This window comes from Mauremys mutica, chromosome 7 (assembly GCF_020497125.1).
Source record: "Mauremys mutica isolate MM-2020 ecotype Southern chromosome 7, ASM2049712v1, whole genome shotgun sequence".
Classification (NCBI taxonomy): Eukaryota; Metazoa; Chordata; order Testudines; family Geoemydidae; genus Mauremys; species Mauremys mutica.
Window position 1 is genome coordinate 1,505,116 of NC_059078.1, and position 19,561 is coordinate 1,524,676.

At 53.3% G+C, this 19,561-nt stretch overlaps 1 protein-coding gene across 3 annotated transcripts; it reads left to right on the top strand.

Annotated features, from left to right (window-relative positions):
* Positions 1–708: 708 nt before the first annotated feature.
* Positions 709–19,423, top strand: IMPDH2 (inosine monophosphate dehydrogenase 2). Of its 3 annotated transcripts, XM_045024578.1 has the most exons (15): positions 709–863; positions 1,606–1,654; positions 2,108–2,209; positions 2,803–2,877; positions 3,416–3,622; positions 7,684–7,771; positions 8,494–8,693; positions 11,310–11,400; positions 12,615–12,710; positions 14,182–14,253; positions 17,004–17,147; positions 17,961–18,105; positions 18,233–18,376; positions 18,757–18,840; positions 19,188–19,423. In XM_045024578.1, the coding sequence occupies exons 1-15, from the start codon at positions 766–768 to the stop codon at positions 19,207–19,209; spliced, it is 1,617 nt and encodes a 538-aa protein (XP_044880513.1). In that variant the 5' UTR covers positions 709–765; the 3' UTR covers positions 19,210–19,423. The 3 variants fall into 3 exon arrangements, with proteins under 3 accessions (XP_044880513.1, XP_044880515.1, XP_044880516.1); XM_045024580.1 differs by lacking the exon at positions 14,182–14,253; XM_045024581.1 differs by lacking the exon at positions 1,606–1,654 and having other exon boundaries at positions 745–863.
* The last annotated feature ends 138 nt before the right edge of the window (positions 19,424–19,561 follow it).

Below are 19,561 nucleotides of genomic sequence, written 5' to 3' on the forward strand. Positions count from 1 at the left end.
AATTCAATTTCTCAGTGGTGTCCTACTGCCCTCATCGTCCTCATTGCTCCCTTTTGCTCTCGCGTGCTCCCAGGGGCTGCGCTCTCCCCGGTCCAGAACAGTTTCAAAAAACGCGGCGGCCCCAGGCTCCCAGAGTGAGTTGGGCCTGAGCTGTCCCGGTAAAACCCCTTGCTCGGAGCCGGGGGCAGGGGCTTTCTCCGAGGCGCTGCGGGGCTCCGCCCTGTCCGCCCGGCGGCGGCGGGGCTTGTGGATGCCGCTTGTTACCCGCCGTGATTTACACCAGGGGCTGCTCGGGGGCTCAGCCGCCTGGGCCGGGCCTGGGCGGCTCCTGGGGGCGGGGGCAGCGGGGCCGGGGGGCTCCTGGGGGCGGGGCCCGGGGCCGGGGGGACTCCTGGCTGCCTGGCCGCGGGGCCCGGGGGCTCGGGCGGGGGCCGCGGGGCCGGGGGGCTCTGCCGGGAACGCGCCCCGGGGGGGCCTGGCGCTGAGTGTTTCAGGGAAAAGTGAGCGCCCCCCCCCGCGGCCAGTCACGCGGACACGTGTCGGGCAGCTCGGGGCCCACGCGGGGGAGGGGGCGCCTGGCTCGGCCCTGAGCGGGGGGGCGGCCCGGCCTCGCCGCTCGCTGGGGGCGGGGCTAGTGTCCGCGCTCGGCCCCCGTAGGGGGCGGGGCGGGGCCGGGCCGGGCCTGCGCGGGGTTGATCTGCGGGGCGCGCGCGGGGGGCGCCTCTTTCCGGGCCACGCGGCCGCAGCCGTTAGCGCGGAGCCGCCATGGCCGATTACCTCATCAGCGGCGGCACCGGCTACGTGCCCGACGACGGGCTGACGGCGCAGCAGCTCCTCAACTGCGGGGACGGGCTGACCTACAAGTGAGCGGGGGGGCGGGGGGGTTTGTCTGTGGGGCCCGGCGGGGGGGGCCGGGGCTGGCGGGGGGAGACCGGGGGGGGGGGTTGTCGGTGGGGCCCGGCGGGGGGGCCGCGTCTGACGGGAGGGGACGGGGGGGCCGCGTCTTGCGGCGGGGGGGGCGGGGCTGGCGGGGGGAGACCGGGGGGGGTTTGTCTGTGGGGCCCGGCGGGGGGCCCTGGGGGGCGCGTCTTGCGGCGGGGGGGCCGGGGCTGGCGGGGGGAGACCGGGGGGGTTTGTCTGTGGGGCCCGGCGGGGGGCCCTGGGGGGCGCGTCTTGCGGCGGGGGGGCCGGGGCTGGCGGGGGGAGACCGGGGGGGTTTGTCTGTGGGGCCCGGCGGGGGGCCCTGGGGGGCGCGTCTTGCGGCGGGGGGGGCGGGTTTGTCGGTCGCTCCCAACGAGCCGCGTTGTCCCGCCAGGCGCGTTCCCAGCGCGGGGCTCGGGGGCTCCATGGCGCCTGCGGGGGGGTTGGTTGCCCGGCGCCTCGCTCCCCCCCCCCCCCCCAGCTGGCGCGGGGCCGGTGGTGCCCCCGGGTTGCGGGACCCGCTCGCACGGGACCAGCAGCGCCCAGGCTGTGCCCCCCCCCCATCACCCCGGCGCCAAGGCAGGAAGGGCTGTCCGGGGGGGGGGGCCGTGTCCCTGAGGGGGGGGTGTCGTGCCCCTGACATGTCGGTGATTTCAGTTTGTCTCCTTCCATCCCACGGTCCAGTGACTTCCTTATTCTTCCCGGCTATATTGACTTCACTGCAGACCAAGTGGTGAGTATGAAGGGGCAGCAGCAGAGAGACCCGGGGCACCTTACAGACTCACAGACGTTTTGGAGCATGAGCTTTCGGGGGTGAATCCCCACGTCGTCGGATGCATGTCATGTGAAGGGGAAGTTTGCATTATCTGGAATTAATGTCTATAGGCTGGTGCTCCCTGACCCCAGTTCTTTGCTAACAGGCTCGTCTTGTGTCTGCTGAAGTGGCCATTGTAGCGGGAGAGAATGATCTTTATTTTTACTCTCTTGGCTGCCCTTGGAGCTAAACTCTTGGAGACATTAGTGCCCCTTTGAAGATCATGGGAACTAAAAAAAAACACTGTTGTAAAGCAGTGGTGTGTGGCATATTAAGCAAAAATCCATGCTGCTTTCCCTGGTTCACAGGACCAGGTAGAGTTGCTTTGGGCTGAACTTGCATATCCCCACAACAAACCTTTTCTTCTTTTAGGACCTGACTTCAGCTTTGACCAAAAAGATAACCTTAAAGACTCCCTTGGTTTCCTCTCCCATGGACACAGTGACAGAGGCCAGCATGGCCATTGCAATGGCGGTGAGTGCCCTTGGACAGGAACAGTAGAAGTTGGGAGAAGTGACTCCTGTAAACTGAAGAATAACTTTTTAATACCTTTTCCCAAGAGTGATGACATCATCTGTGTTAAACTTACAGTTTAAAATAATGTGCTACAGTGTTAAACCAGCTGTCACTAACTAGGCTCGCTATTGCCAGCTGCTGTTTTTTCAGATCTCCTTAAGCTGGTCTTGCTATTAGTGGGTTAGATCTTATTTCTCTGCATCATATTGGAGCTTTATCAATGTGTCCTCTTAGCAGTATAGCCTCTCAGCTGCTGTATTCCAACTCTTCACTCTGAAAGGAAAACAAACCCTTTGTAACATACAACATCTGATGTTAAATCATCCTAAAAGAAAATTGGAGCATGTTTTGGGCCTGAATATACTCCTTACGCTGGTATCCCATAAGCAGCCACGGGATCCTGCCCTCAGAGCATCTGAGCTCCCATTAGCAGCGCAGTTTGCTCTGCTGCAGTAGTAGTCTGCTGTCTGTACCTGGTTGTTGAATTCACCAAATAAAATTGAAGGTCCCTATCATTCCAGTGACTTACTGCTGCCTCTGTGTGTTTTCAGCTCACAGGTGGGATTGGATTCATCCATCATAACTGCACACCGGAATTCCAGGCCAATGAAGTACGGAAAGTTAAGGTAAAGAACAGCTGAAGCCGGAAACTAGGAGCTGCAGCAACTGGGCAAGTCACTAAATGTCCAAAGGGGTCTGGCTCCAGTTTGAGAACCATGAACTAGGCTTCAGCAAAGGAGAGCTGGCAGGCACTCGTTCCCCTTGTACGCTGGTCTCTTAGCGCAGTGGCACTGGTCAGTGCAGGTGGACGTATCGGCTCTTCTGTCTTGCCATATCCCACAACCGCTAGGGACACGAGAACCTGCTTACTGAGTGGGGGGGAATGTTGGCCAGGATGCTGGGGTTAAATCCCCCCTGCCTATTTTCAAAAGTGTCATTGAATTTATCCCCAGAGATGGGCAGAAAGGAACTTGACTTGGTTGATGCAGCATCCTTGCTACTGCAGTCACTGACCCCAAAGACCTGTATGCAATGGACTCTGCCAGCTTGGGGAGAGAGACAGAGCTTCACAGCTCTTACCCTGCGGAGTGCTAAATGCCTGTCACATTACAGCTCAGTCTATCCATGTTGTTCACTCTGCTCTCTGAACATGCTTTGTTTCAGAAATATGAACAGGGATTTATCACGGACCCAGTGGTGCTGAGCCCCAAGGACAGAGTGAGAGATGTGTTTGAAGCAAAAGCCCGTCACGGATTCTGTGGCATTCCTATCACAGACAATGGAAAGATGGGGAGTAAGCTGGTGGGGATCATCTCATCCCGAGACATTGACTTCCTGAAAGAGGAGGAGCACGACTGGCCCCTCAGTGAGGTTTGTGACCTGAGGTCCCGCGCTCCTGGTGGGAGAGGGAGGGTTATGTTAGGAAGTGCTACAGTGTGTGGTTTTGACACAGGCTCAGTGCTTGAATGAGGTTTGTGAACCAGCCCAGCGGGGACAGGGGCCTGGCTCTTTGTTTTATTCCAGGTTTAAATTAGTCTTTTTGTTGCTTAGTTGAACTGCTCACCTCTGGGTTCTGTGCCTGCTGCTTCATTCTGTAGCTGCCTATTACTAGCGTGTTCCAATAACTGCTGGCTCAGGTTTACCATTTGGCACAATCTGGCCATGATCCTTTTTGCTTCCTATAGCAGTCATCGGGGTGCAGGAATGCGGGGGACTGGGGGGCCACACATGGCCTTTCCACTTTTGAAAGTGGACACACCTGGTCCATCCACTGTTCGCCACGGGCCCTGTCCCTTCTCTTCTCCCATAAGACTCCATCGCCAGGCCCAGGTGAGAGCGGCCCACACAGCTGTGGGGAGCTGCGGATCCTTTACGGGCTGGGATGGGGGGCCCGAGAGCCTCTGGGGAAGAGGAGGGGCAGGGGCGGGGCCTCGACACCCACCCACCCACACTTTTAAGAAGAATCTGTTGCCCCTGGCAGACATTCGCTATTGGCTGTAGCCATCATCTCTCTCCTGGTTCTGTATTGGCTACTGCTGCTCTCCTGTAGTGACCTGGCCGTTGGAAAAGTGACATTGTTTGAATGCACAGGCCAGAGCCGCCAAGCTCCCATTCACTGAATAGTGCTTTCAGGCTCCTGGTATAATCCCTTTGGCTGGGACACTCTCAGTGCAGGCTAACTCCTGGGCTCAGTAGAGTCATATTTAGCACTTCCACAGTGCTTCCTGAACAAACTTTCCTTTTCTCCCTCTTGCTCTCGCCCATCAGCATGCACTCTGGTGTGTGAGCCTTCTGGTGCTAATTCCGTTGAGCTTCGGTGTTGTCAGATGTCAGCATAGGGTAGTTTTTAGTGCTTCTCGGCCAGTGCTGCCCTCCTGACTTAGGTCAGCATGCGCTAAAGATAGACCCAGCTTGGCATTGCATTCATGTCCCAACTCTGTTTTCCATCTCCTGTTACTAGCCAAAGAGACGCTGACAGTGTCACTTCAGGAATGGTATCAAAGAGACTTGTGTTTCTTCAGAGATGCTGAACCATTCAGAACATCGAACGGCCATAATGGGTCAGACCAATGGTCCATCTAGAACAGCATTCTGTCTCTGACGGCGGCCAGTTGAGATTCGTGCCAGATCTCCTGCTCAGGCCTCTGAGCATCTACGCTGCAGAACTGGGAGCCCCTTTCTTATTCTTGTTTCAAACATTGATTCCTATGTATGCAACAGTAGGCAGGAGAGTTTATAGGCGTCTCTGTAACAGCCCTGGTTCTCATCCCACTTATGATTCAGCTCTCATGTCCTGCTCATTGCTCTCATAGGCTCTCCAAGTAATTAGTGCTGGGTGTTATTCTCTCCCCCCTGCCATCTTTCTGGAATTCTTTTCTGTGCAATCTGAATACAAACCAGCCCCCTCCGCCCCAATTTTGGGTTAGATATTACTCCCCTGAACTCAGGGAGGAGAGCTCTCTTTCTTGCATATGTACCTTATGAGTCCTGTACAGATGCACACTGGTGCTGGTTTGTCAGAGTGGACACAGGCAGGCATGTTAATTTAGATTAGGCTGTCAAGCGATCAAAAAAATTAATTGCAATTAATCATGCTGTTAAACAACATTAGAATACCATTGATTTTAAATATTTGTGGATGTCTACTACATTTTCAAATATTGATTTCAGTTACAACACAGAGTACAAAGTGTACAGTGCTCACTTTATATTTTTTATTACCGATATGTGCACTGTAAAAAACAAAAAAAAATAGTATTTTTAATTCACCTCATACAAGTACTGTAGTGCAATCTCTTATCATAAAAGTTGAACTTACAAATGGGGAATTATGTATTTAAAAAAAAAACTGCATTCAAAAGTAAAACAATGTAAAACTTTAGAGTCTACAAATCCACCCAGTCCTACTTCTTGGTCAGCCAATCCCTCAGACAAACAAGGTTGGTTACATTTGCAGGAGATAATGCTTCCCGCTTCTTGTTCACAATGCCACCTGAAAGTGAGAACAGGTGTTCGCATGGCACTGTTGTAGCCGGCGTTGCAAGATATTTATGTGCCAGATGCGCTAAAGATTCATATGTCCTTTCATGCTTCAACCACCATTCCAGAGGACATGCTTCCATATTGATAGAATCATAGAATATCAGGGGTGGAAGGGACCTCAGGAGGTATCTAGTCCAATCCCCTGCTCAAAGCAGGACCAATCCCCAAACAGATTTTTGCCGCATATCCCTAAATGGCCCCCTCAAGGATTGAACTCACAACCCTGGGTTTAGCAGGCCAATGCTGTGGGTTTTACTTGGTAATGATCCAAAGCAGTACGGACTGACACATGTTCATTTTCATCATCTGAGTCAGATGCCACCAGCAGAAGGTTGATTTTCTTTTTTGGTGGTTCGGGTTCTGTAGTTTCTCCATCAGAGTGTTGCTCTTTTAAGACTTCTGAAAGCTCCACACCTCATCCCTCAAGATTTTGGACAGCACTTCAGATTCTTAAACTTTGGGTTGAGTGCTGTAGCTATCCTTAGAAATCTCATATTGGTACCTTCTTTGCATTTTGTCAAATCTGCTGTGAAAGTGTTCTTAAAAGGAACATGTCCTGGGTCATCTGAGACTGCTATAACATGAAACATATGGCAGAATGTGGGTAAAACAGAGCAGGAGACATACAATTCTCTCCCCAAGGAGTACAGTCAAAAATTTTATTGATGCATTATTTTTTTAACGAGCATCATCAGCATGGAAGCATGTCTTCCGGAATGGTGGCCAAAGCATGAAGGGGCATACGAATGTTTAGCATACCTGGCATGTAAGTGCCATGCAAACACCTGTTCTCACTTTCAGGTGACATTGTAAATAAGAAGCAGGCAGCATTATCGTCCATCAATGTAAACAAACTTGTTTGTCGTAGTGATTGGCAGAATAAGAAGTAGGACTGAGTGGACTTGCAGGCTCTAAAGTTTTATGCTGTTTTGGTTTTGAGTGCAGTTATGTAACCAAAAAAAAAATCTGCATTTGTAAATTACACTTTCCCGATAGAGATTGCAGTACAGTACTTGTATGAGGTGAATTGAAAAATACTATTTCTTTTGTTTATCATTTTTACAGTGCATATTTGTAATAAAAATAATGTGAGCACCGTACAATTTGTATTGTATGTTGTAATTGAAATCAATATTGAAAATGTAGAAAAACATCAAAAATATTTAATAAATTTCAGTTGGTGTTCTATTGTTATAAGTGCGATTAATCGTGATTAATGTTTTTGAGTTAATCGTGTGAGTTAACTACGATTAATTGACAGCCCTAATTTAGATGTGAACTCTTCCTCCCATCCCCTGCCCTTATTCAGCAGCATCAGGCACTCCCAAGCAGAGTCGTCCTAAAGCCAGCATGTTAGGGAGTGCTGTCTGAAAACAAGCCCAGTGACTGGTGGAGTTTCTGCCAGAACAGTAAGAGGCTGTGATTATATCAGACAAATGAGTGCTGGAGTTAGGTTCCTAACCTATTAAAAGTACTTTTGGTCTGGATTGTGTAGCTGGTGATGTGAGGGGAGTCTGTGCTGCTGAAATCCCAAGTAGAGGGTGTGAGGTTGTTCTTCCTTCTCTCAGGGTGATATCCCTGGGTCAGCCGGCAGTATGGAGATACAGCCTATGGACACAGCTCTGTGCCGGGCTCCGTGTGGATTTGAGTGGACTGTTTGAATGGGTATTGAGCGCTGCAGGCTGAAGATTCATTTCCATGGGCTGCTCCACGCTATCGCGTGCTCCCTCATCCATCCCATATGTAGCGTTTAGTTGGGACCCTCTGGCTCCTAACAAGTGGCCACTGAAGTGCCTTTGCTTGGCAGTTTGTGTTTCCTGTCCTGGATCAGGTGGGAAGGAGCTCTCACTCATGTGTGACGTTTCATTCTTTGCCCCCTTTTCTATCAGATTATGACAAAGCGGGATGATCTCGTTGTTGCCCCTGCAGGGGTAACATTAAAGGAAGCAAATGAAATTCTGCAGAGAAGCAAAAAAGGTACCGTGACTAGCTATGTGTTGCGTGAGTGAGCTGTGTCTGGGATAGAGCAGCGGGTAAGGGAGGTGGGGCAGATGTGAGCACACACTTGTGTGTGTATGGGAAATGCTCTCATGCTTCTCTCTCCACACATTCAGTTTGTTTCTCAACGCAAATGTTTTTCCCTACAATCAAAGACTGGTACCAGGTGTCCCATGGGGTGTTCCTTCCAAATCTCCTTGGAGAAAAGGGGGTGGTAAGGACAGGCGTGTCCCGGAGCCCCAAACGAGCGTGAAGACCTGCCAAAAGATTAAAACCTTCACCTTCATCTCGGAGTCTGCTTAGAACTTCAGGGATTCCTGCCAGTCAAGGTGCTGAAGAGCTGTAAATGCCAAGAGTGCACTTGGCCGCAGGCTTTTAATTTTGTATCCAGTTTCTAGAGTCTGGTTTCAGAGGCTTGTGACCAGTTCAGTTCTGTGGGGGGGCTGGAGTGACTGGAGTCCAAGTGCCCTTTTTGAATTCAAGGCTATGCAGCACGATCGGGATCATAATCCTGAGCCCTTTCCCAGTCCTACTGACTTCTCATTCTGCCAGCTGGGATGAGAACCAGAGTCTGCTGGGTTTCAAAAGCAAGTCCTGCTCGGGCTGCGGGTGAGCTGGGTTCCTTTAACTGGGAACTCCTGCCCTGAGGGCCAGGCTGGTGGGAGGTTCTGAAATGATGGTGTATTTATATTTATTTCAAGGCAAGCTGCCAATTGTTAATGAGGAGGATGAGCTGGTGGCTATAATCGCCCGCACAGATCTGAAGAAGAACCGTGATTACCCGCTCGCATCTAAAGATGCTAAGAAGCAACTGCTCTGTGGCGCTGCCATTGGAACCCATGAAGATGACAAGTACCGCCTGGACCTCCTAGTGCAGTCGGGGGTGGATGTCGTCGTCTTGGTGAGCGCCAGGATTTGGCTTCTCTTACTCGAGTGAATTCAACACACCCTGACAAGTTTTTGATTAGCATCCCTCTTCATAGCATAGCTTCATCGTGGACTTTGTGCCAGTGGCGTAGCTTGGACCTGCAGGGCTGGCGCAGGAGGGAGACTAGTCTAAATGGCCAGTCTGTTCATGGTGGGGCATTCTGATGGCATGTGTGTTGGTACAGATACCGGTCTGCTAGCATGTGGTGATCTGTGCAGCTCGATATAGGGACCTCAGGCTAGATGGCTAATTACAAAGGTGCTCTGCTCGCTGTCACTGACAATAGGACTAATGTACCAGCACGTGTTGGACTCCTGGTGTGAAATAACAGTATTGTGTCCTGTAATTACCTGATAACACAGAGGGACCAATCTGGAACTCCTCAGCAGTCCGTCCTGTCAGCCCCACGTCTCTAATCATTGGGGCACAGCCGTTTGCACGTGCCCTTGCTGTCGATGGGTTAGTCTGAGAGCCCAAAGGAAATGGGCAATATTCCCAGAGCATGTTCATCCAGCGCTTGGTTAACAGGCCATCTTAGTTAGCTGGGTTAGTCAGAAGCACCTTCTCTCCCATGCAAACAAGGGGGGCTGGTGCACTTAATGTGGGGCCTCTGTAAGCAGGGACTGCTGCTGCCTTGGGAAAAAGGCAGCTAACTTTTCCTGTCTTAGGGTGTCTTCACCACACAGGTAACTTGAGTTATAATCCATCTGACCCCTAACTTGACTCCTGTCCACATGCACAGTTCTCTAGCTGGAATGAAGCAGTGCTTCAAGTCCCGCTCGCTAGCTCATGAGGTGGATGGGGCAGTGGCGTTCCAGGGATGCTGACGCTGGAGCTAGTAATGCAGTGGGGATCTCATCAATAGCTAATCCAATCATCCTGTGCTACTAATGAGCAATCTGTGTAATGCCAGTGTTCTTTTGAAGTGTGGTTGCTGTCAGGCCTGGCCTTAAAACCTAGCTTATCATAGCTATGGTGTTCAGAGGTGTGAAAAATCCCACGCCTGAGTGCCGTACGGAGCTATGCCAGCTGCAGTCAGTTCGAGGGAAGAATGCGGCCATTGCACGGGGAGGTGGAGTTCCTGTGGCGACAGAAAAAACCCTTCCATGGCTGCCATCTGGTCTGGGCTACACTAGAAATGTAGGTCGGTTTAACTACATGGCTCAGGGGTGTGAAAAAATCCACGCCCCTGACTGGTGGTGTTGACCTGAGTCCCAAAATAGACCGTGCTAGGTTGATGAAAAAATTCTTCTGTTGACCTACCTACTGCTTCTCAGGGAGGTGGCTTACCCCATGCCAAGGAGAGAACCCCACCTGTCAGCATCGGTTGTCTACACTGAAGGGCTGCAGTGGCGCAGCTGCAGCGTTCTGTGTCTGCACTACGCTAACTTAGGGTATGGCTACACTTGCAGATTTGCAGCGCTGCAGCAGGGTGTGAAAAAACACCCCCTCCAGCGCTGCAAGTTGCGGCGCTGCAAAGCGCCAGTGTGATCAGACCCCCAGCGCTGGGAGCACAGCTCCCAGCACTGTACATTAATCCCCATAGGGAGGTGGAGTACGGACAGCGCTCCGACCACACTCGTGCTTCAAAGCTCTGCCGCGGCAGCGCTGTGCAGCGCTAAGTGTAGCCATAGCCAGAGTTACGGCTGTACAGCTACAGTGCTGCAGCTGTGTGCCGCTCTAGCGCTTGTGGGGTAGACGTGGCCTCACCCAAGGCAGGCTAGCTCCAGTACAGGACCCAGAGTGCAAACTTGTCAGAACTGGAGCTGACTGTGCTGTGAAGACCCACCCAGAGTAAAATGAATGACAAAAAATGAGCCGTGTGCATGGGAGTTGGGAAGAGTCGTCCTTGAGCATCTCTGGGGTCTGTTTGAATTCAGTATTCGGGGGGTCCGTCTCCATAGTAGCTGAGCACCTGACAATCTTCACCACCCCTCTGATGCCAGCCAGCCCTGCCATTCCGGTTCTAGGGGTGGGAGACAGGTCTAGTGACTTGACCTGACAAGGCAGAGCAGGAACTGAAGCCTGGTCTCCTAGCCTAGGCCAGGGCTCTAACCACAGGACCATCCTTCCTCACTCGTATAGACTGTACCATGGACACATGCGTTTCGTGAGGGTGGGACAGGATCATTTGGACAGTGAGGACTAGACAGGTGGCACTAAGGGCTTGGACTGACCTCCACCCCACAACCTTTCTTTCCAGGGCAGTATTAGTGAGCCCTCCTCTTGTCCTGGGGTTCGCAAGGCAGCTGTCTCTTGGCAGTGTGAAGTTGAGACCCCGAAACACAAATAATTCTCTAAAGAATGCAGCTCTTAGATGTTTCTCTTAGCCCTCGGTGTGAGCTGTTTGTGTGTGCGTGCGCCCTGCATTCATTAGGCTGAAAAGTCCTGTAAGATGAAAGTTTGTGATGGTTTTCTCATGTGGCTCACGTCTTCCTGGCCGCCTGAGCCTGGGCACTGAGATCTTTCAGTACTGAAGTGAATTAATCACCTGTTTGCAACGTGCTGAAGTCCCTGTGACTCTCCTAGGGCTGGATTTAAAATCCTTTGTAGCTATTTTGGTTGATTTTGTTTTTCTTTCTCTTCCAGGATTCCTCTCAGGGCAATTCCATTTTCCAGATCAACATGATCAAGTATATCAAGGAGAAATACCCTAACCTACAGGTCATTGGAGGCAATGGTAATCTGCTAGATGCAATTTTAGCTTCTAGACTTGGAGTGTTTTCAGTTGTAGTGAAAGACGTGTTGACCTTCTTTAAATGAGCCTCCCTGTCACCTGCCCAGTGAGACTTTGACCTGTGTGTCAGATGTATTGAATATGGTCCAGCCCCTCAGCACCTGAGGGACACTTCCGTTCTGTGTGAAAACTTCTCACGCAGGGTTAATGCAGTGTGTGCAGTCCCCAGCCGTGACCCTTTTCTCTCTGGGCTCTGTAACATTGCTTTGAAATCCTTCTAGAATTTCAGGTGTCTGGTTCTTGGAGGACTCCTACCTTGTGAGGAAAATAAATGGAAAGATCCATCTGAATCTGGCAGAGCAGAGTTTAACTCTCGTCTTTATCTGCATTACCAAATACGTTGATAACGCAGCATAGTGCCTCCTCCAGCCTTTTGTCCCCTGCGTGGCCCTAAGCATGTCTCCCGCTTCCTCTGCCATTGTACAATGCATTACAATGGCCTCACTAGTCCAGCTGCAGCACGGACTCCGCTGCGCCACTGGTTAGTGGGGAAGCTGTTGTGGATTCAGCAGCCAGTACAATGCCAGTGAAAAGGGCAGTGGAGAAGCATGGCCCTGGGAATCAGGCAGACACGAACCACGTTGGGAAGGACCCAGTCTTAGGCTAACCCCACCCCCACCCAGGCTCTGGCATCAGGCTGATCCCCCCTGTAAAGCTAACCCCTGGTCCCTGCACACCAAGCTGGCAGGGTCTCTTCTAGAGCAGTCAAACATCAAGGCCTGGTTTTCACCCAGGTTCAGTGTGCACGTGCCATGGCCGTGGTGACTGGTGCATGCACAGGAGCAGCAGGGGGATGCGCACACGCTTGTCGGTTGACTGAGAACCAGCCATTTGGTTCCTGATTGCTGTTGAGATTTTAAACTGACTTTGTGCATGACCTGTTTCGTTACCATGCACACCAACACAATTAGCCTGCCGCCAAAAGGAAGCCCTCTCCATCCCTAGATCCCCTGGGGCTGCGAAGCTGAATCAGGTGCTGTTTGTGGAACCCATTGAGATGCCCGAGTGGAAGGTGCTGGGCAAGTGCAGAGAACCCTTTTACTGCCAAGCCAGCTCAGGGAGGAAGCACCTTTGCAGGAAGCTAGGGCGACTGGCTAGCTACTAGTGGTGAAAGGAGACAACATTCTCATTTAAAAACCTTCCTCTGTTTGCTTCAGTGGTGACGGCTGCTCAGGCGAAGAATCTGATTGATGCCGGGGTCGATGCTCTAAGGGTCGGGATGGGCAGTGGCTCCATCTGCATCACACAAGAAGGTAAAGAAAATGTTTAATATCTTCTCAGTAGCTAGAAGAACACATCTGCTAAACATCTGTTTCCTACTGAGAACCTGCGATAAGTCTGTGGCGACACAGTGCGCGAGTTCTAGGTGCTGTTGGGGTGGTGGTGACTGTCTGCCACAGGGCCGGTGTACCAGGATAGGATCTTACAGCTGTGTAGTGCCAAAGACACTCCAGGGCTGGGTGTGAGAGCGTAGAAGTGCCACTCGACCTGATCTCCATCAAAGTGAGCAGGGCAAAGGAGAGGGCATAGGGTACAGACATCGGGGGGCGGGTAGGGGGGTTCCGTTTGCCCCCTAGGCATAGCTAGGAGGGCAGCAGAGAGGATGGTGATAAAACTGCCAGGGTTGTTTGTGTGGCCCTACCCTGGGACAGCTGCAGCTGACAGTAAGACCCTTGTGGTTCCAGTGTGCAATTGCCCGCTGAAGATGAGGGTTTTGAATGTAGCTATTGCAGTTAGCAAGATCCCAGGGGAGCCTGTGCCAGGCAGGCAGCGTTCCTAGGCACAGCTCTCTAGCCTAGCGTAGCTACTCGACTCAGTGGGTGGGCACGGCCTGGAATGAGGACTGGTTTTAAAGCTGCAACTGGACATCACAGTTCCAAGTGACACAAGCGAGCAGGGGAGTGGATCCCATCACTGCTGCAGAGCCCCTCTTGTGCTTCATCAGTTGCCTTTGCTGTAATGGGCCTGAAACAAGCCGCTGACTAGTAGAAGCAGCCCTTCGATATATGCATGCAGGGCCGTCTTGCAGATCCCAGCAGCAGTACTTGGGGACCCTGGGGAGGGGTGACACGCCTTGGGGACAGCCCCTGTACCAAGGATCTGTGTTCTCGCTCTGCCTGCTAAGGGAGCACCTGCTGCTTGGAGACTGGCCCAGGTGTCGTGCTGGAGAAACTGTCGTGTCTCTTTTGTGTAAGAATGTTTATTTCAAGAGCTGCCCTTCCCTACCCAATCCCCTACTGCACCAGCAGTTCCTGGTTTGGGCCAGGCCATTCATGCATAGCGCTTTCCTGCTGCTTTTCATTCTCCCTTTGGCGTGCTCACCGAGGAAGTGACGGCAGGCAGTGTGTTGGATACAGCCAGACTCTGGGAGCTCTGTCCCTCTCTTGGCAGCAGCGGGATAGCGGGGGCAGCAGAGACGGAACACCTGTACTTCACAGGGGATGTTGTGTGGCGGGTGTTTGTGCCAGGAACGCCAGGAGCAGGTTGAGGAGCCAGGGTTTCAGCATCACTTGGAGTAGGGAGAGCACATGCTGAGTGCCAGGTTGTGCTCCCCGGGACGTGGCCTTCAGCTTGGCATCCTTCTCGGGATTGGCCTGAGAGGGACCCTGACGTCCGAGCTCTGGCTCAGTTATCCCAGGCTCAGCCTGGGAAAGTCACTGCTGGGGGGCCCTTTATTCTGCTGCTGCTGTTTGTTTCTAAATGTTATTTATTTGTTTTGTTTAGCTGCTCCACAGATCCCTCCAGAACTAAAGTCCCACAGCCCCAAGTGCCCGTCTTCTGTCATGGGCACCTATAGTAAGTCACTTGCCCTGGTCTCAACCTTAATTCTGTCTTGAAGCAGGACCCTGATTGGCTGCACATGGCCCCTCCGCTTGTTTGAGAATAATTGAGTTGCAGATGCACTTGGGGTTTTGTGGCTTTGGATACTGGTAGTTGACCCAAAGACTGATGCTGAGAAGTCTTTTGGATTTCTAAAGCAGGGTTCTGAATTGTCCGAATCGAGGCCAGTTGGGCTCGTCAGTGTCTTTAATCCAAACCCAATTTAAAAACCCGATTGAGCTTCCTCGGGGCACTGCTGAGCCTCTCAGTGGAAGGTGCAGCAGGTGCTTGCATGTGGGAGGATGGTGCCTAGGCAGAGCATGCAATTCTGCTCTGAATCTCGTCCCCTCTCAGTGATGGGAGAGGTTACACATCAGCTACATTTCGCCTTGTGTGAAGCTAGCCGTGCTGTGTGAATGACTTTACCAGGGACTTTCACCCTGTGGCGAACCTGGAAGGCGCATCCCAGAACCATGCCCTTTGCCAGTGATTCTGACCTGCAAGCGTGAGGAAGGGCTCTTCTCCCTCTCACACGCTACTGTTACAGGATAAGTAGGTGACCAAGATGAATCTTGGCTTTTGCCCTATTTGCTATTTGTGAAGCACTTCCAAGGGAAAGAGGTTTCTGGTTTGGCTCCTGGGTTGTACCCGCTAGCATGACAGTGCTCTCTTAGCACCACCCTTACAGGCCTTTGCTCCCAGTACAGGTGCAGTGTGCGTACATTTTGAACCCTGCTTTGGAAGCCTGCACCTCCTGTTTGTCTTGGCACTGGGAGCTGGGACAGCCAAATACAGTCATGTGATGGTCCCATGTGCCCTGTGCCAAGAGGTGAATTGTAAAGGGCTGGTCTCGGGGATTACTTCTCTAAATTAGCTACAAACTTCTGTTCTTTGTAGAGAATAATGGGATCCAGAGGCTTGGGGCCCTGGGTTTCTTTGAAATCAGGCTGGTGCACAGAGGAGATGGTGCCGTCACAGACGGCTGTACAGTAACTCCTCACTTAACGTCCTCCCGCTTAACGTTGTTTCAGAGTTATGTCACTGCTCGTTTAAAGTTGTGCAATGCTCCCTTCTAACATCATTAGGCTGCCTGCTCTGTCCACTGCTGCTAAGATTCTGTAGGAGAGCAGTGACTTTACAAGGGAGCATCCTCTTATCCGCCTCCTCCCCCGCCCCCCCAGCGCTTCCCCCACCACCAAACGGCGCTTAGGACTTTCAGGGGGAAGGGGAAGGAGCGGGGATGTGGCGTGCTCCGGAGAGGAGGTGGAGTGGGGGTGGGAAGAGGTGGGCCTGGAGTGGAGCTGGGACAGGAAGAGGCGGCCTGGAGCATTCCCAGCAAAGTCAGCGCCTGTTCTTCTCCGGGGAAGCTGCCGCCGCTGCAAAGGTGCTTCCTAGCATCCTGGCCGGCAGCGGGCTGTGCCTGTGTGGGGTAAGCAGGGGCACTTCCCAACCACAGTACAGTATGTCATGCCTTTTGCCTGCCCGCCAAAAATGTCCTTGGAACCTAACCCCCCAGCATTTACATTAAATCTTATGGGAAAATTGGATTCGTTTAACATTGTTTCACTTAAAGTTGCATTTTTTCAGGAATGTAATTACAACGTTAAGTGAGGAGTTGCTGTACGGGCACCCTCAGTCTCTCCTTTGGCAGTGCAGTACCAAGTGAGACCATCTCTTTAACACTAACAGCATTCACACTCTTACTAGCAGACACTTCTTCCTGGCTGGCTGGGTCCAATTAATACTGACTTTCACGATCACTACCTGGAAATCTCCCAACCTGAGCTGCTGGTGTGAGCACTAGGAGCACAGGGAGAAATGTGTGTGAGCCAGTGCAAAGAGTAGTTTGTAAAGGCTCCCTCTTCTGGCAGAGCACCAGTCTCCTAGGAGTTGGCACGCTTGGTGCTGCTCACAGGTGGCAGCTTGAAACCCTGCATCAGACATGATGTTTGCACCCTGAATTACTAATCTTGCATGTTCAGAATCTCATCTGGGCTACTGTGCTGATTGCGATTGGAGGAAAGGCGTCCAGGTGACTGTGTTGCTGGGGGAATCTGAGGGATGGGAAGGTTCCTGCAGCATATTTGCATGCACTTGGCTGGTAAATGTACCCGAATACGTGTCATTCAGTGGTTTCCCTTCAGGTATTTCTTTGTACAGCGAAAAGCCTGTAGTCGCTAAAGTGCTGGTAAATCTGTATTTGGCTAAACTTCAAGGAGGCCCTGCTATGCTGGGGAAACTCCCTGTGTCTTTCCTTTTCTGTTGTTGCGTATCAATAGAAACTCTCTCCTTTTGATCAATGCCTCTTCCTGGCTGCACATTGACACCCCATCATTGTGGTAATCAGCAGGGTGGGGAACACAGCAATCGTATGGGACTCATTGGGCTTGGGTTTCTTGGGTCTGGCTCTGCTTCCTTCTGTGTCTTACGGGACACTACGCGGTGAGTGAATCAGTGCCCTTAAGGACTGACCAGCTGGGGTCCATGGTCATTCTGTAACCACTGCAAAAGCTTCTCTATGGCATTGGGTCAGCAGTTACTTCATAGCCCTCGTTCACCTGCCTTCTGGGCCGTGGGGCCAGGGCTGCTTGGTTTCGTGGGGCGTATTCCAGGGGAGAAGCAGACTGGGAGGTCTGTGTGTGACTGAAAGCCAAAGGGCCTTTAAGCACGGGCACTGCTGCAGAGCCTGGTCCTTGACGGTTCACCCCTTCTCTTCCTGGCTCTAGTCTTGGCCTGCGGCAGGCCCCAAGCCACAGCAGTGTACAAAGTGTCCGAGTATGCCAGGAGATTTGGGGTCCCGGTGATCGCAGATGGAGGGATCCAAACCGTGGGACATGTTGCCAAGGCCCTGGCACTCGGTGCTTCCACAGGTGAGGGGGACGGGGGGAGCTAAGGGTGTTCAGAGGGGTGTCTCCTTTCTGGGGGATTTGCTTTGCTGTTGGAATAGCAACCCAATGAGTGAGCGTCTGACTGCCTGCAGACTGTTCTGCAGCGCTCGCCTGACAGTGTTACGGGAGCTCTGCAAGGGCAGCAGCACTGAAAAGCCCTGACCACGTCAGCACCGTCACGCCAGGCTGAGAGTGGGAGCTTGCTGGGGTGTTTACATTGCCCAGGCTGCTTTTCAGCAGCGAATGCACATTGCCCCAGGCACTGATCTACTCATGCTCAGGGCAGCATTCTCCAAACAGGTCTGCTGGTGCCACTCGTGCCAAACAAACCTGGCTGGGTCTTGGCTCCTTCGGGATCTCGGTACAAGGGCTAACTGCAAACCCAGCAAGCCTCTGAGCCGTTGTCTTTCTCAGTCGGGTTTTCCAGTCCACCTGCTATGTAGGGCCCAGACGTGCCCCTTCCTCCCTAAGCTCGTCTGTTCCTACGGTTCCTCCCTCAGGCCTGCTCAGCCCCCACCTCCCTTAGAGCCAGGTGAGGGTAACACATCCTCCTCCGGGGGAGTTGTCCTCTCGCGGCAGCAGCAGCACCTGCTAATGGGGGAGAGGGCCCAGCAGACAATGGCAACCTGGTATATTCTGGCCAGCTCCACTGTCACCGTTTGTCCCGATCACAGGGTCCTGCTGCAGGCTCCCCCCCCCCACCCCCAAGTGGCTACACAAAGCCCTGCCCCAGTGTAAGCTCCCCTCCTGCCCCATGGCTGACTCTGCTGTCGCTAACCTTCCCGCCGGCTCCAGTGATGATGGGCTCTCTCCTGGCTGCCACCACGGAAGCCCCTGGTGAGTACTTCTTCTCGGACGGAATCAGGCTGAAGAAATACCGGGGAATGGGATCGTTGGACGCCATGGACAAGAACTTGGGCAGCCAGACGCGCTATTTCAGGTAGGAGAGACCTGGCCTGAGGGGCGGCAGGTCCCCGAGTCCGAGATGACTGCCTAGCCTGCCAGCCCTGGTTTGTCCATGCAAGGTTGGGTTTTTGTATTTTTTTTTCTCTCCTGACCATCCACAGTGAGACAGATAAAATTAAAGTGGCCCAGGGGGTCTCTGGTGCAGTGCAAGACAAAGGCTCTATCCACAAGTTCATCCCGTACCTGATTGCTGGGATCCAGCACTCCTGTCAGGATATCGGTGCCAAGAGTCTGACCCAAGTCAGGTAAGAGACTTCCCCGGTGCGCGCTTGGCTAATGCTCAGGGCCGTCCATGGAGCTCATCTCGTCACCCCTGAGCTAGCGGCTGGTAGTCAAGGCCCACCATGTCTGACCCTGATCTCTGTGGTGCAGCTGAGCTGTAGCCCCTGCTCCCGTCACAGTCCCTAGTGGGCACACCCTGAAGGCAGAGTTGGGATGGGAGAGCGCTGCCTGGGCAGCCTTGCTGAGGGAGGTGCTGGAGCTGCCTCCTGGCTCTGCTGCTGCCAGAAATGGGCCTGGGGGGAAGCGTGTGGAAACCCCTTGCTCTTCCTGTGCTGCACTTGGTGTGAAATCTCCTTGGCACTCGCCAGGGGAGCATGACCCCACATCTGCTTTCCCTCGGCAGAGCCATGATGTACTCGGGAGAACTGAAGTTTGAGAAGAGGACGACGTCTGCCCAGGTGGAAGGAGGAGTTCACGGCCTCCATTCGTAAGTCCCCTGCCAGGGCTGGGCTCTCAGTGGCTCCCCACAGTTGGAGTTGGATGTGGCGTGGCTCAGCCCTGCCCTTGCTGTCCCTGGATGCATCCTATTGGCTTGCAGTGAGCCTGGCTGCTTGGGGGGCCGGAGCTGTTCCATGATAGCACCGGACTTGGTTTCTCCAGATAGTCAGTTGCAGTAGATCTGCGCCGTCCCAGCACAGGACCTATGGCTTGAGAGCAGCAGCAGCTGCTGCTGGCGTAGGGCTCCTGGGGGCAGCCAGGCCCTGCTCCGTGCGGGCTGGGCAGGCCGGGCGCAGGAGGGGCCCGTGCCCATGGCTAACTTTCCTGTCTGTTTAGGTATGAGAAGCGCCTCTTCTGAAGGAGGGTCCCTGCCTGTACTCAGCAGCCCTCAGCTGCCACGCACCTGAGCTGCTCCTTTCACAGAAGTGCCATTATCCTGCAAGCGCCTGCTGCTCCCTGGGCTCAGCAGCTGTTCTCTGGCCCTGTGAAGACAACCTGCCAGTGCTCCCAATGCCCCGGGGCAGCGGGGCTCAGGCCCAGCCCATGTTTTACAATAAAAGAAAAGCGGTGGGGCTCCTTGTCTGTCTCAGTTCCCCACCTCAGGCCTCCTCTCCCCAGGTTGCAGCCCTGGACTCCTGTCCCATTGTTGTGGCCACTGAGCCTGTCATGCCCACAGGTCACCCCTTAGGCTGGTTTTGTTGCTGGGCCCA